This window comes from Thalassophryne amazonica, chromosome 3 (genome assembly GCF_902500255.1).
Source record: "Thalassophryne amazonica chromosome 3, fThaAma1.1, whole genome shotgun sequence".
Lineage (NCBI taxonomy): Eukaryota > Metazoa > Chordata > Actinopteri > Batrachoidiformes > Batrachoididae > Thalassophryne > Thalassophryne amazonica.
Window position 1 is genome coordinate 53,594,460 of NC_047105.1, and position 16,603 is coordinate 53,611,062.

Genomic DNA, 16,603 nt, shown 5'->3' on the forward strand with positions numbered 1-16,603 from the left:
ATATATATATATATATATATATATATATATATATGCAAAATGCAAATCATGCTTTGTGATTTTGTGATTTTTTTTTTTTTTTTTTTTTTTTTTTTAGAATCTGTCTCTCACAGTTGAAGTATACCTACAACAAAAATTACAGACCTCTTCATTCTTTGTAGGTGGGAAAACCCGCAAAATCGTCAGTGGATCAAATACTTATTTGCCTCAATGTGTGTGTGTGTGTGTGTGTGTGTGTGTGTGTGTGTGTGTGTGTGTGTGTGTGTGTGTGTGTGTGTGTGTGTGTGTGTGTGTGTGTGTGTGTGTGTGTGTGTGTGTGTGTGTGTGTGTGTGTGAATATGAAATAACATTATAAATGGCTTTGGAAAAAAGCGCTACAACAATGCAATTATTTTAGTAATAAAACTATTTAACAAAGGTGGAGCTCAATAAGTCCTGCAAAATAAGAGAATGCACAACCGTTTAGTATTTTATATATTACGGTAAAACGTGGAAATATGCACTTAGGATGCGTTTACACACGGGCAGGAGGATGTGTTACGAATATCATATACCCGTCGCTCATGGTACATTCCTGATATTCATAACGTGACTTAAGGAATCTGAATAAGGTTCCTAACAGTGTGTCAGTTCGTGACATATGTGATATTCGTGGAGCATGTTTTTGGCTGCCAAAAACATGCTCCACGAATATCACACATATCCCTGAGTCCTGGAGGTCACACCTGAGCGTGCCGATACGTAGTGATTAGTGGTGATCCGTAATAGTACGTGGCAGCAGTCATTCCTGATGATTTTTGGAGCCCATACTGTCACGTGTCGTTTCGAATGGACACGAAAGCTGTCAAAGAACTGACAAGATTGTCACGCACTTTCAGGCGCCATCACTTATCACTATGCCTCACTATGAATCAGTGTTTTCTCACATGTGTGCGCGCTTGATTTATATTTAACCCTGCTGCACTGCATTTCCTCAGTTTTGTTTTGGTTCCTACAGTATGCCAAAAAAGTGAAGTGGCGCCAAGTCATACTCCAGAATCAGGGCCTGTACGACATACTCCTGCTAAACTCCTGCTCGCACATGGTACACTGAGTACCAAACAGGAAGTGCCAAATTTTGAGCCCACAGTGAAACAGGAAATGTCAAACGTGTTTAACTTTGGAAAGCTTTTTTTAAACAAATAATTCTCCCCTAGTTTTGAGCGTGACCGTGTCAAATTTTCGTAGGTCCTTGACTAACAAGGCCAATAATTGGGCCAGTTAACACTTAGCCTAGGTTTGTGTGTCATACATCACACTGACAAAGTGAGTAACCTTGGGGTAATTTCTGATCCTACATTGTCCTTTGACCTCCACATTAGAGATATCATGGACTGCTTTCTTCCACAGTGCTGCTAAAGGTATTCATCCAATTGGGATTTTACTTGTTTTCACTGTTTTATGGTATCAAATGATTGCCAAAAACATTGTACCTGCTTGGTAAATTTTAGATAAATGAGTGCACTGCTCATAAAAATCCACAGGATCTAGAATTGCCCATTGACTTAAGTGCACAAAGGTTGGATTTTATTTCTACGGTGCTACGTAAAATAATTACTTCATGCAAAAGCTATTTGATGCAATGATGTGAAACCTTTCAAACTCCCTGTTGCATGTTGAAACAAGCTGATTGGTTGAATTTACCACTGGTCAGGTGACACGTTTAAACCAAGACAAAATAGTGGAGCAGCTCGATGTTCATGTTAAATGTTGAGAAAAAGCTACAACTAACCCTAACCTTAACCTGTGCAATTGGTTTATTTTATGATATCATGCATTAGGGCCCCTTCACACAGAGTGCGAATTTGGTCGAATTGCACATGAAGAAGGACTCGTATGCAAAACGTGTAAAATCGTAGCTGCTTCCAACGCCTTGTACACCTGTTGCTACAACTATTTGTGCACACCAGCGGCTGAAAGGCAGAGCGTGCGCTGTGCGAACCCATCGAACCCTCTTTGAGTTTGAGCTCCCTCCAAAGACACACACACACACACACATATATACATATATATATATATATATATATATATATATATATATATATATATATATATATAGCCATTGTTAACACCATTGTTAACCATTGCGTTTCACTTGAGCTTTAGTGACATTGCCCCTACGATTTCTGGTGGTACTGTTCTGTTTTGTCCATATCTATAAGCTTTCAGAAAACAGAATCAAATAGAGGAAATGCAGACAGAAGACTCCATCTGTATTTAACATTGTGCATAAATGAACCGTTGGACGTAGAAATTTCACTTTCCTTTGTAATGTCGTTTTATTGAAATTTGACTCCTTGTGTCAACTAAAGTGATGCGAATAGTTTCGATGGTTCAGGATCAGTAATGATCCACTAATCACGGCTTTCTCTGAACATCAGAGAGGCCGATGTGTGGCGTCTGCTGGCTGATGGTTGTGTTGCAGTGGGACAGAGTGGACGACAGGGCTCAGTTCAGCACCAGCCAGGCCCATCTGCTTGTCACCTGGTCTTGGCACACACGAGACTGGGTAATGACAGGGAAAGAATGGCATCAGTGGGCAGAAGCAGAGAGGTAATTACTGACTGGAATTCATGCAGAAACATCACATCTGGATCCATGAGTCAAAATGTGGAGTATTAAACATTGATACCGACTTGATTTTACGATTTATATCTGTCAGAACCGCATATCAGTCTGGAGACTGAAAATCCTTGACTCCGTTGTGCTCTGTCTGATCCTGATGTTCTCCACTCAGCACGAAATTCAGTTGTACTCCAGGCAACAGATAGAGAGTGAAAGAGAGCAGTGCTGATACACCGTGACAGTCTGGTGGAAGATCAGCCATTGCAGCACTATAGTAGCTTCAGTGCTGAATGACGCTATCCTAGTCCATGTGTTACTTTTCTCTACTCCATCACTGCTCGCACATTCCAGCCCATTACTGCTGCTCAGTGCTGCTTCTGTTGACAGAGAGGAACGGCCTCTTTGAAAGCGATATTTTTAGAAAAAGAAAAATTTAGGGTCAAAGCTGGCACAGTGTTCCACAGTGTGATTTTTTTTAAAGCAGGGCAGCTGAAGATGACCTGTAATGACCGGTTAATAGAAGTCTGTATTGCCTTATAATTAACACTTAGCCTCTTCAAAATAACTTGAAGTGCCATTAGAGGGCTATTCTCATCTATGAGAAATAGCCTGACCAGAGAAGTTAATGAAATCCTGCAGTCGGTCTGCAGGCATCAGCCTTCACCAAATGACCCCCGCTTCAATCTCCAAACACAGCGACTCAGCCCAAGAGCCTGAGGGGAGAGGAGGCGCGGGCCACATTCTGACCGAGTTTTCGTCCTGCATCAGTGATCGCTTTCACCAACCGCTTCCACTTAACAGAATGAATCCACCACTGTGTGGAGTCTCAGCTCCTCCTTCTGTCCCTCTCACTCCCTCAAATTAAGATCCTAGTAATTAAATTGATAAAAGTCATGCGTGCCAATATGCCTCATGCTTGCAACTGTATTTGCCACACGGATGAGGAGAGCTGTGGAAGTTCTACCTTTGATGTGGCATTTTTTAGATTATTGAAAATAATTGGATTCTCCCACCTCTCTCTCTCTCTCTCTCTCTCTCTCTCTCTCTCTCTCACACACACCGAGGATTTGCACGTGTTCACTCGGTTAATCAACCTGTAGAGACGCAGTGCTGATGCCAACTCCTTTTTCTGCCAGGGGGTTATCTGCATAGAGGGGCCCAGGTTGTGTCTGAAAACTGATTCGGGCAGCTGAAGCAGTGTGTCACTTTTACATGGAGTCATTGTGCAGGTTGAAGTGGTGCCTGCCACTGAGTAGCGTTGAGGCTCCTGGGAACAGTGGTGAAGTCTGCCGAGCCTCAGTGGTATCAGCTTGGCCGAGCATAAGAAAAGAGCCCCTCTGGCCCACAGGCAGCTGGCTTCTCTCCACACTCAGCGGAACAGCTGATAATCAGCAGAAAGAGACCCCTGATGATTACTCAGCCTCTGCCTAAGATGACTGCTAACTGCTTGCGTGTTCGCTCCTCAGAATGTCAAACTGGTGCTTGGGTTTGAATGCCCCTTCCCCCTCAATGAGTGTGCCTAATGGAAAACCAGTCATGTTCACGTTATCATCTGGATGGATGTCATACGTGCGCATCATCCACTACACGCATTGTCTGGCCTTGTGATTGGAGTGTTGTGTCTGTCTTATGGACCTATTTTAGGAAAATCTGAAGGAATGGAAAAAGCATCTTAAGTAGTTTCCACTGCAATGGAAAGTAATGCATGTGACGCACAAATTATGAGTCATCAAAGTGTTTACGTATTGGATATTTTATTTCAGTGATGAGTCTTATTGTTCAGGTCAGGTTAACCCAGCTCATCCTGCTCCTTGAAAAATGTTCTGTGACTAACACAGACACATTCAAGAAATAAAAACACCGGCTTCAGTGCTACTTCACAGATTATACAAGCGTAATCTGAATCATGAAAATTTTCATGATTCAAAATTACAAAAATACAAGATTTATTCCCATTAGAATGTAGAAGCAGTGCACATGAGCAAGGTTTGCTTCACTACCTTGAAATTAAACACATTATTAGAAATAGATCAGTCTTTACAGTCTTCCGCTAACAGTATGTACATATAACCTGTAAGAGGTTTGCAGTTACGGTCCGCCTTTACTCATTTTGAGTTTTATTTTACAACAGTTGCCAGAGGAAATGTGCTGTTTTTGGTTTTCAAAATTTTTCTTGATGCAGTTATCATTAAACAGAACTATTATGAAAGTGTAAGCCACCTGATTTTTTTTTTTAAAGTGCAACTTTTATCAGTATTTTGAAACCTTTTTATTTAGTATGATGTTATTTCAAATGTTTATTAAACAATTTGTTAGTAATTTTCTTGTGTTTTTCTGAGTGTTTTTAGTCCTGAAGCCTAACTTTAACCACCCATCTTAAACCATTTTATTTATTTATTTATTCATTATTTTTGTGAGGTACGTGCACTGCCCATGCACCACTGTGTTATGACTGATAACAAAGACAGGTTTACAAAGAAGTGCACGCCTCTGAAACAATATTGTGAGCATTAACAATTAATGCAACAGATCGCAAGACCCATGCTTCGTATCAGGTCACAGTTTTTAGTCATGGACTTGATCATGTTTCAGATCAACAACAAAGGAGAGACAGATAAATATTTGCTTTCCCAGTAGAGCACCACCTGACAAAAGTCAGGAAGAGCAGTGTTTTTCCAGACCTCTGTCACCTCAGCCCCCTTCCGTGTGCTGTTCATTGAGAACAGCATGCCACAGGAAAGTTAATCCTCAATCCTGGTATTCCACAGTGATTCTTTCCATGCATGGATCCCGATGTGTGTCATACCTGCACCAGAGGCCACCTACTTTTAATGTGCTCCATTCACATGAATGCACCATCGCCTCTTACCTGCTCATATGAGCACACAACTGCTTTGTATTCACCGCATCTCTGTAATAAGACTGATGTATGGATCATGGATCAGCTATGATCTTTTACACCACCAGGCAGTACAGTACCACAAGTGTTTAATGCGATTGCCTCAGAAAGAGAAGGTCCTTGGTTTAATGCCACTTGTGCCCCATTTGCCGTGTACTTGTGGAGTTGCATAAGGAACGGCAACCAGTCTAAAACTTGTGCCACATCAATATATGGATCCATACTGGACCCCGAGCAACAAAGCAAAGGCAAAAAAATTAAGCTGAAAGAAATTAGTACTCAGACATTATTGTGTGTACTGTGTAGGTAACAAAACATCTTTGTTATCCTTAACAGCCTTTCGCCACACTTGTCAATTCAATTTATTATAGTTATATGGTGTCAAATCACAACATAAGTCACCCCAAGGTGCTTCACAAAGGTAAGCAACCACGTAGGCAACAGTAGTAAAGAAAAACTCCCTGACCTACTGCTTAGGCCATGCTAACAATGATAAAGATCAAATAAACAGATTACAACAAAGAATTTTCAAACATGCAAGCAAGTACAGAAAATAAGACAAAAAAAGTCAGATTCTCATCGTTTAGGATTCATCCAAATCCAAAATCTTCCTCGGATGGGCTGCATCTTCAGACAAGGGATGGTAATGTATGTACTAAGCAAAAAAAAAAAGCACAAAAAAAAAAAACGGTTCAAAGCCACTTGTGCACTTGTCTCATATTTCATGCTGTGCAGCATTTTTTTTTCCTGAAATTCTTGTTGCTCAGCACAAATACATCATTTATTCATGATCATGATTCACAGCAGTTAGAGACGTTCACTTGCAAAGCCGTGGACCAAAGCCCATTAAGTGAAAAAGGGGAAAATAAACATAATTAAAAACAGAAAAGATGTAATATTATGTTGTGTGTTCGCTGTGGTGTTTGCTGATACGAATATTAACTCTTAAACATAAAACCTTTAGTCAGTAAAAAGTAAATGAATGTCCAAAGCATGTTTGAACAACTCGATTTTGGGGCTTTTGGCTAAGTAACCATTGCGTCATTAATAATGATCAACAACGTTGGAGCTCATCTCTTGGATTTTAATGTCTGCGCTGGTTGAAGGGGCTGAGAACTGGTGTAATTAGGAGGTTGTACAGCCCGGTGCACACTGTTGTATTGGATGTATTATTACATACTCAGACTATAAACTAGCATTTAGTTTGGCTTACGCAGTAATTAATTAGAGTGGGCATTGTTATTCCAGAAAGAGGAGGAATATTGCTTTGCTGTCTGTGTCAGCAGACAGCAGCCACATTGAAGTATATAGCACAGCTTATTAACTCTTCTAAGCACATAAGCCTTTTCAGTATTCTGTAGCTTAAGTGGGCTCAGCTTGACTCGTGTGGCTCAGCTCATTGTAACTTTGGCTTCTTCTTCAGTATAATTGTCAGAGATTATGGGAGCAAATTTAAGTCTAATGATTGTCTCTTTTGTGTAGGTATATCCAAGGTGCATCTTCTCCAAAGGACATGGTCATCATTGTGGACGTGTGAGTATATGTCCCTGTCATTTACCTCTTCTGCTTAACCTTCTCTTTCAACATTTACCCCTGGCTGCACACTCCTTATTTCTGCTCAGGCCACTAGTGCCACCTGTTGGATTGAGAAAAAGTAAAACTCAAGCGAAGGGCACTCGCAGGTTGTCTTTTGTCATGTTCCTCAAAGTTGATCTGCAGTATTTTAGATACGTTCACTTGCAAAGCCATGCACTCTTTTTCCAATGTGGTTTTAATACTGCAAATGGCAAATAAATTTGAACTTGAACTTTTATTTCATGTATGGAAGTGAAGTGCTTAAATGTGACTTCACATCTTAGGAGCACCGACCTGAGCAGCAATGCCTTCATTCCTATGTGAAATTCCCAGAATTTCGACTTCTCTTCCTGTGACTGAGTATCAGAGTGTTTTCTTGCTTTCTTTCTGTAGGAGTGGAAGTGTTAGCGGACTTACCCTGAAGTTGATGAAAACCTCTGTGGTGGAGATGTTGGACACGCTTTCAGATGATGACTATGTGAATGTAGCCAGGGTGAGGAGAAATTTAAGATCATTCTGTGGAATGAATGCTAATTCACACCAGAAAGAAACAAATATTTGAGATGCAGTGAATACACGGAGTTGGTAAACTGCAGGTTCTGTTCATACTCTTCTGGTTTCCTTGCACAGAAATCACTACATTTCCCTCTTTCCACTGTATTTGCTTTTCCTGCACCACAGCTCTCCATATGTTCTATATTGTCGGTCTGTCTCTTTCACTTTCTGCCAATTGCCAAATTTCTATTAGGGCTCGTGTTTGGGGTAGTATTAACATTATCCTATGCTGCAGGACAAATAACACAGTCTCACAACACATGCATATACTCACCACGGTGGCTCTGTTTGGGGACCTCCTTTGGTAATCCTTCATAATCCATTGCTCTTAGCCACTGTACGCCTCTAAATCCCAGCACTAAGGGCAAGAAATGAGCATGGTAATCTGGGTGGGAATGCATCTGATTTCACCCATGTAAAGAAAGTGAAGCAAAATCATACTGTGAATTATTTGTGAGCACAGCGCAATAATATCTATATTTAAAAAAGAAGAAAGTAATTATCAAACATGTATATTAGAGCTGTGCTATAATCATGGCCTCCGTTTTATATTTCAGTGGTTCCCAGGCCTTTTCTGTCTCCCTTCCCTTAAAAAAAATCTCCCCAAACTACAGTTTGTATGGACGTGGCTGCAAGTATGGGACATTTCCACACATTCCCAGTGATACCATATTTTCTGGACTATATGGACTATATGTCAGTATTACTGGCATTTGTCCAAAATATGTCATGAAGATTAAAAAAACACACGCTGTATATTGTATGTTGCACCAGTCAATAAGTCTCATGTGGTGAAATGTGGTGCTGTTGCTTTGTGCATCAAGAAGTGCAATTTATTTAATTGGTGCATTATTTATGACACAAACACCGGGGTAGTGGGTAGACGCTAACAGCTAAAATGTTATTTTACGAGGAATAAAGAACACAAGAGCAAACTGCTTCTTATTGCCTTTGAGCAGACGAAAACATCTGTTTGGAGCTAAACTTGTGTGCATTTACTTCACCAAATGTAATTTAACTTTTATATATAACTTTTTCATATTTGAAACATTATAGTTAGCCTTACCTTAGCCTTGCTGTCCTCCTCATTGCTGTTCTGGCTGTTCCATAAAGTCCAAAGAAGCTGAGTGCTGAGTAGTATGATGGTTATTTCTTTTTATTGTTCAAGAGCATGATATTAATTTCATATTAATTTCACTCATTCGGTAAGACACAGCACACCCTCCTCATTCAGATCTTCATCATTTTCTTCTTCTTCTACTTGTTTTTTATATGATAACATCCAGTTTAGTGGTGCATTACCCCTAATTTCTGCTCTGGAGTGTGACTTGCAGTACCCCTTTCAGATCAGTAAACAGGAACAGCTTGTGAAGCATGTAGACTGTGCCATCTTGTGGCCATAGATGAAAATGCAGTATTTTTCATATGTAAGTAGCAGAATCGGCCAAACAAGTAAAAAAAATAAGTAAATAAATAAAAGGGACTCGTGTGTAGGAAAATAAAATATTACTGAGTATGTGATACTCTGAAACTCTGAGCTGCCATGACAATACCCAGTTGTAGTAACTATATCCAGGTACTTGCGTAATTACCAAAGATGCAACATATCCATAATCAAGGGCAGGAATACATTTTGGCAGTCACACTGGGATTATGCCTACATATGTGCTGCACATTTCACCTAAAGCAAGTAAAATTATACTCTAAACAACCAATATTGTTGACAATTACAATCTCTAATAAGCAGTGGTGGGCACAGCTAACCAAAAAGTTAGCTTTGATAACAATTAATCAGATAACTGTAAAGTTATCTTTTATAACGATAAACTGCTAAACTGCTAAAAAAATTTATCTTTATTACAGATAACCAATAACTATTAGGATTGATTTGGACACGGCCACATCAGATTACACTGTCGGCATCTGATAAACCAGTTTCACTTTAAGTGCCGCAGGGGCAACTGGGTAAATTCAAGGATCACAAACACAAAGAACACACAAAAAAATGAATAAATAAAAAAATAAAACCCCAAACACTGTTATCATCTTTCAAAAGCAGTAAAACACAATATTAGAAGTCACAGTTTATCTCGGTATTAGATACACTGTCATTTACGAGCTAAAAGCTGCTGTTCAAGAGCATGATATTAATTTCATATTAATTTCACTCATTCGGTAAGACACAGCACACCCTCCTCATTCAGATCTTCATCTTTTTCTTCTTCTTCTACTTGTTTTTTATATGTTAACATCCAGTTTAGTGGTGCATTACCCCTAATTTCTGCTCTGGAGTGTGACTCGCAGTACCCCTTTCAGATCAGTAAACAGGAACAGCTTGTGAAGCATGTAGACTGTGCCATCTTGTGGCCATAGATGAAAATGCAGTATTTTTCATATGTAAGTAGCAGAATCGGCCAAACAAGTAAAAAAATAAGTAAATAAATAAAAGGGACTCGTGTGTAGGAAAATAAAATATTACTGAGTATGTGATACTCTGAAACTCTGAGCTGCCATGACAATACCCAGGGGTGAATGTGAGGCATAATTGTTTTTTGTTTTTTCACACACTTTGAACCCTGCAGCTTAAACAAATATAATCGGTCCATTAATGCAGTGATTGACAGAATAAAATACACATAGTAAATATAAATTCTTACCTGTTAGTTTCAGTGGGATTCATCTGAATAAATAATCCACATAAAGCGTCCTTTTCTTAAATGCAAAACAGTGTCTAAACGTGAAGAAAAGTCCCTCCTTCTGTACACACAGCTGTGCCATGAGAGCTCCTCTCCCCCACTGAGTCTTGGTGATTAAATTACAGCCACAAAGAAATAAAATAAAATAATGTTAAAATTAGTCTGTTTTGTTTTTGTGTCAAGTGGACGAGTCACTGTAACGTCCAAAGTGAACCCGAACTGTACTACCCACAATGCTCCATGCGTCGAGCGGCCAATCACATTTTGTGCTTAATGATGACATCATCAGCAAGCGACAGGCAGCCAGTCTGCTACAAACACACAACAAATGGACTAAAATGTCTGATTTCAGGGTTTACAAATGTTTTTGACCGTTAAACTTTACCAGCAAAGAAAATGTTATCGGACTGAAAGTTATTGGAACTAGTGATGTCTCGATCAGGTTTTTTTTTGGCCCCGATCCGATTCCGAGTCATCTGATTTTGAGTATCTGCCGATACCGAGTCCCGATCCGATACTTTAAAAAACTGAATGAATAATTTCATTTTAATCTCCTTATTTTATTATTTATCACTTAAACAGTGCACTTGGGGGAGGTGATGGTCTAGTGGTTAAGGTGTTGAGCTTGAGTCCAGAAGATCATGGGTTCAAATCCCCTGAAAAATCACTAAGGTCCCTTGGGCAAGGCCTTTAATCCCCTATTGCTCCCGGTGTGTAGTGAGCGCCTTGTATGGCAGCACCCTGACATCGGGGTGAATGTGAGGCATAATTGTAAAGCGCTTTGGGCATCTGATTCAGATGGAAAAGCGCTATATAAATGCAGTCCATTTATTTTCCTTGAGGTAGCTTGAACAATCAAGTAATAATCTACCAGACTTAAAAAATGTACAAATTTCCATGTTATTTTATTTGTTTAAAAATAAAATTAAAATAAAATAAATTATCTAATCTGAAATAACAGGTGGTTTTAATTTATAGATGAAAGGTTTCTAAAGAACCATTTATTGATTTAGCTATTTTAATTACAAGTGTTCTAAACTTTTTTTAAACAGTAATCAGAAATTTTGAGGTAACAAACAACAACAAAAAACATTTCCAAGGATTTTTCTTCAGACACGTGGTTTCTGCACTGATCTGTGGTTCAAATCTCCTACTGACTGGAAAATCACTAAGGGCCCTTGGGCAAGCTCTTTAATCTCCTATTGCTCCCGGTGTGTAGTGAGTGCCTTGTATGGCAGCACCCTGACATTGGGGTGAATGTGAGGCAGAATTGTAAAGCACTTTGAGCGTCTGATGCAGATGGAAAAGCGCTATATAAATGCAGTCCATTTACCATTTGTACAGATCAGTGGTTTCTGCCACTAGTCTTCCATGTTTTGGCCCGACATGTCGTTCCTATTGGACAGCGCGAAGCTACGTCACAGCTCAGAGCGTCGAAAGTTCAAAAGTCAACTTGAAAAGTAAAAGGAAAAAAAAATGTACATTTGCATCCTGACAGTCCTCAGTGTACCCCTCTGATGCTTTATCAGTGTTCAACAAGTTCAGAGCAGCGCAGTGAACGTGAATGAAGACGAAGTTCTTTAAGACGTGCTCCTAAATGTGATGAGTGCGCACGTCACTCGTGCACACACCATCTCTTGCTCCGTTTTGTAGAGAAACGATCACAGGACAATTTGTTTTTTCTTTTTGTTAATCAGTCCTCAGGATCGTCGTCCTGAGGACTTGGTCAGCACCAGGTCCTGCTGTGCACGGACGGATGACTGAGCAAGAGTTTTGGTGGGAAAGTGTCCCTCATTCTCTTGTCATTCCATCGAGGCATCAGGCTGAGTGCGTAAACACACAAACACCAGTTCTGTGAAAGAAACTTTGCGTGCGTAACTCCCCCCCACCTCTGTCCGGTTGAACTTATGTTTTTTCTTTTGTTAAAAAAAAAAAGAAGATTAGGTTGAACTTTGACCGCGTCAGTCTGCCGACAAACGGCAATGCGCGCTCCTGTCAGAAGCGTCATGTCAAAAGCCGAGCTAAAGCGATGCTTCTGAGGCCTCTGAAAAGCAATGCATCTCACGCCTCTGACGCTTCCGACGCATGAAAGGCCCATTAATCTGCATTAATGAGCCTGAAATAGCGCTGATCAAAATAATGAGGATAAAATCTATATCGGATTCCTGATCGGGATGCAACGTCCGATTTCGATCAAGTCTGAAACCACGTGATCGGGCCCGATTTACGATCACGTGATCGGATCGGGACATCCCTAATTGGAACTAAATTTATCGGAAGATAATTGGTCTGATGATGGTTTAAAACTTACGTGACAAGCTAATCCGATAGCAAAAACATTAGCTTTGATAATTATCTGCTATTAGATTAGCTGAACAGTGTCCACCACTGTTAATAAGTTCCTTCAGATGCTCCCTTGTTTTGTACTCGGGTCGCCACAGCAAATCCAAGGTGGATCTGCAGGTTGAATTGAAGTTTTACGGCGGGTGCCCTTCCTGATGCAACTCCACATTACAAATGTGGCAGGGGTGGGGTTTGAACCAGGAACCTTCCACATCGAAAAGCCAGAACCAGAAAAAGAAGGGGAGAAAGTATAGCTTACAGTCTGGAAATTTCAGTAGACATATTTCAGATATCAATGTGATTGCCTAGGTGACTTCCATGTTTGTCCTTGCTTGAAGTATTGCATTAAAGATATAATATTAATAATGATATTATGCAATAAAAACCTATTCAGACTGGCATCCTGTCCAGGCTGTACCCTGCCTCACGCCCTGTGACTGCTGGGATAGGCTCCAGCCCCCCATTACCCTAAATTGCGGTTGAAGATGGGTGAGTGAGTACGAGGTATTTCAGTATTTTTACAATACAAAAATGCAGAACTATATTTCAGTGCCAATTTATGTAGACTTTGTATCATAGGAATTGCTTTGTGACACTGTCTTCCTTATTATAAATTTCAACACAAATCCAACTCAGTGTGTTTATTACTTCTTGTCTCACACCTATTGAACTCTATCACAACATTTGAAGGCACAGTAAATTTGATAATATGAAGCAACACTTAAATAGTTTTGCCTTTGATTTCCTTGTCTGCTAATTTAAATGTGAGACAACACAACCCCATGAGAAATGTCAGCTTTCCATGCACATAACAGTTTACATCAATCTGTCCTGAAAATGTCAGTAGATTTTGAAGCTGACCTTCAAGAAGCAGCATTTGAAGCTGGCTACGGCAGACGTTGCCGCTAATAATCTATTCATGCATAGACACTGCACAAATGTAAGATGATGTCCGCCACATCCACACACCCACACACACAGTTTTAGCCTAATTTGGTGGATGAGATGAGACAGATGATATTACCTTGGCTGGGTTTCTGTTCACTGGTTTATGCTGCCATTTCAGGTGCACCTGTTCTTTGTGTGGAAAGTTGTAATTACTGGTGTTTATTGCCAGCCAAAGAGCAGCAGGGCAGCTTACATCTACACTCAACAAAAATATAAACGCAACACTTTTGGTTTTGCTCCCATTTTGTATGAGATGAACTCAAAGATCTAAAACTTTTTCCACATACACAATATCACCATTTCCCTCAAATATTGTTCACAAACCAGTCTAAATCTGTGATAGTGAGCACTTCTCCTTTGCTGAGATAATCCATCCCACCTCACAGGTGTGCCATATCAAGATGCTGATTAGACACCATGATTAGTGCACAGGTGTGCCTTAGACTGTCCACAATAAAAGGCCACTCTGAAAGGTGCAGTTTTATCACACAGCACAATGCCACAGATGTCGCAAGATTTGAGGGAGCGTGCAATTGGCATGCTGACAGCAGAAATGTCAACCAGAGCTGTTGCTCGTGTATTGAATGTTCATTTCTCTACCATAAGCCGTCTCCAAAGGCGTTTTAGAGAATTTGGCAGTACATCCAACCAGCCTCACAACCGCAGACCACGTGTAACCACACCAGCCCAGGACCTCCACATCCAGCATGTTCACCTCCAAGATCGTCTGAGACCAGCCACTCGGACAGCTGCTGAAACAATCGGTTTGCATAACCAAAGAATTTCTGCACAAACTGTCAGAAACCGTCTCAGGGAAGCTCATCTGCATGCTTGTCGTTCTCATCGGGGTCTCGACCTGACTCCAGTTTGTCGTCGTAACCTACTTGAGTGGGCAAATGCTCACATTTGCTGGCGTTTGGCACGTTGGAGAGGTGTTCTCTTCATGGATGAATCCCGGTTCACACTGTCCAGGGCAGATGGCAGACAGCGTGTGTGGCGTTGTGTGGGTGAGCGGTTTTCTGATGTCAATGTTGTGGATCAAGTGGCCCATGGTGGCGGTGGGGTTATGGTATGGGCAGGCATGTGTTATGGATGAAGAACACAGGTGCATTTTATTGATGGCATTTTGAATGCACAGAGATAACGTGACAAGATCCTGAGGCCCATTGTTGTGCCATACATCCAAGAACATCACCTCATGTTGCAGCAGGATAATGCACGGCCCCATGTTGCAAGGATCTGTACACAATTCTTGGAAGCTGAAAATGTCCCAGTTCTTGCATGGCCGGCATACTCACCGGACATGTCACCCATTGAGCATGTTTGGGATGCTCTGGACCGGCGTATACGACAGCGTGTACCAGTTCCTGCCAATATCCAGCAACTTCACACAGCCATTGAAGAGGAGTGGACCAACATTCCACAGGCCACAATTGACAACCTGATCAACTCTATGCGAAGGAGATGTGTTGCACTGCATGAGGCAAATGGTGGTCACACCAGATACTGACTGGTATCCCCCCCAATAAAACAAAACTGCACCTTTCAGAGTGGCCTTTTATTGTGGGCAGTCTAAGGCACACCTGTGCACTAATCATGGTGTCTAATCAGCATCTTGATATGGCACACCTGTGAGGTGGGATGGATTATCTCAGCAAAGGAGAAGTGCTCACTATCACAGATTTAGACTGGTTTGTGAACAATATTTGAGGGAAATGGTGATATTGTGTATGTGGAAAAAGTTTTAGATCTTTGAGTTCATCTCATACAAAATGGGAGCAAAACCAAAAGTGTTGCGTTTATATTTTTGTTGAGTGTACATACAGCTACATCTGCATTCTGTTGCCGTGACATACGCTGACACATCTGATATATCGGCAGACAAATGTGAATATAATTTAAAAAATGTTTCAAAGCCTGTATTCTTATTGTAATCACTTGTGTGTCATTGTGTTTTTCCTTGTAGTTCAATGAGAAGGCTGATGCTGTTGTTCAGTGCTTCAAGAATTTGGTCCAAGCCAACATTCGTAACAAGAAGATCTTCAAGGAGGCCGTCATGCACATGCAAGCCAAAGGAACCACAGACTACAAGTCTGGTTTCACATTTGCCTTTGAGCAGCTTCTCAATGTAAGAGCCAAAAATTAGTGCAGTGCAGACATATGTCTGTAGAACTAAGATATGGATTTGTTGTATGTCTAGTTTTTTGTACTTCCAGCATACTCCAGCAAAATTTTATACATCTTATCAAAGCTTTGATCTCCTGCATTTATTAAGACTAAATTAGCAGGAATGAGAAGACATTAAGTGCCACATTTCCCAAAAGTACATTAAGGCTAAGATGATCATAAAATCCATTTTACAAAGTTGTTAAACTAAAGAAGTGCTCCCAAGAGCATTATAACTTAACTTGCTTTTAAAAATGACAGCACAAGTATTCCACCATTGATAACTAAAAGCATCTTATGAAGCTCCAGATCCTGCAGGAGGAACGGCAATGTACATAATTTGTTGATTTTGTTTGTTTGTTTATTTGTTAGCTTTTTCTATTTGCCAACATTTTGTGTATATATGAGTTGCATTCAAAAAGTATCAAAACTTTGGTCGCGAAAAATACAATTACTCACCTTGGGGTCTTGAAATCATAATCCCCTTCGAAGTAGTCTCCTTTGGACTGCACACACTTCTTCCACCGGTTCTGTCATATTTGGAAGTATTACTTGAAGGCTTCTTTTGAAATGTTGTCCACCTGGACCAGTGTGTGTTCCACATGATGCCTTCTCACAACTTCTCACAACTCAAATCAAGTCCCTTTTAGTATTGTTTTGAACTTGGGGAACAGTCAAAAATGAGAGGGAGCCATGTCAGGAGCCTGATGAATCACAGGAGTGTTGTGTTTGACCAGGAAAACCAGAATCACCAGAGAAGAATGGGTGGCTGCATTGCAATGATAGTGCTGCCAACTTTTTGCCACCTATAGATCTG

At 40.5% G+C, this 16,603-nt stretch overlaps 1 protein-coding gene across 3 annotated transcripts in view; it reads left to right on the top strand.

The window, feature by feature from the left end:
- The window catches only part of cacna2d2a (calcium channel, voltage-dependent, alpha 2/delta subunit 2a), a 573,469-nt gene that overhangs the window by 451,089 nt on the left and 105,777 nt on the right, over positions 1–16,603 (top strand). For all 3 annotated transcript variants that reach the window (XM_034166295.1, XM_034166292.1, XM_034166294.1), the window contains 3 exons: positions 6,986–7,036; positions 7,472–7,571; positions 15,587–15,748. In XM_034166295.1, coding sequence (XP_034022186.1) covers positions 6,986–7,036; positions 7,472–7,571; positions 15,587–15,748 — 313 coding nt within the window. The remainder of the gene's footprint in view (positions 1–6,985; positions 7,037–7,471; positions 7,572–15,586; positions 15,749–16,603) is intronic.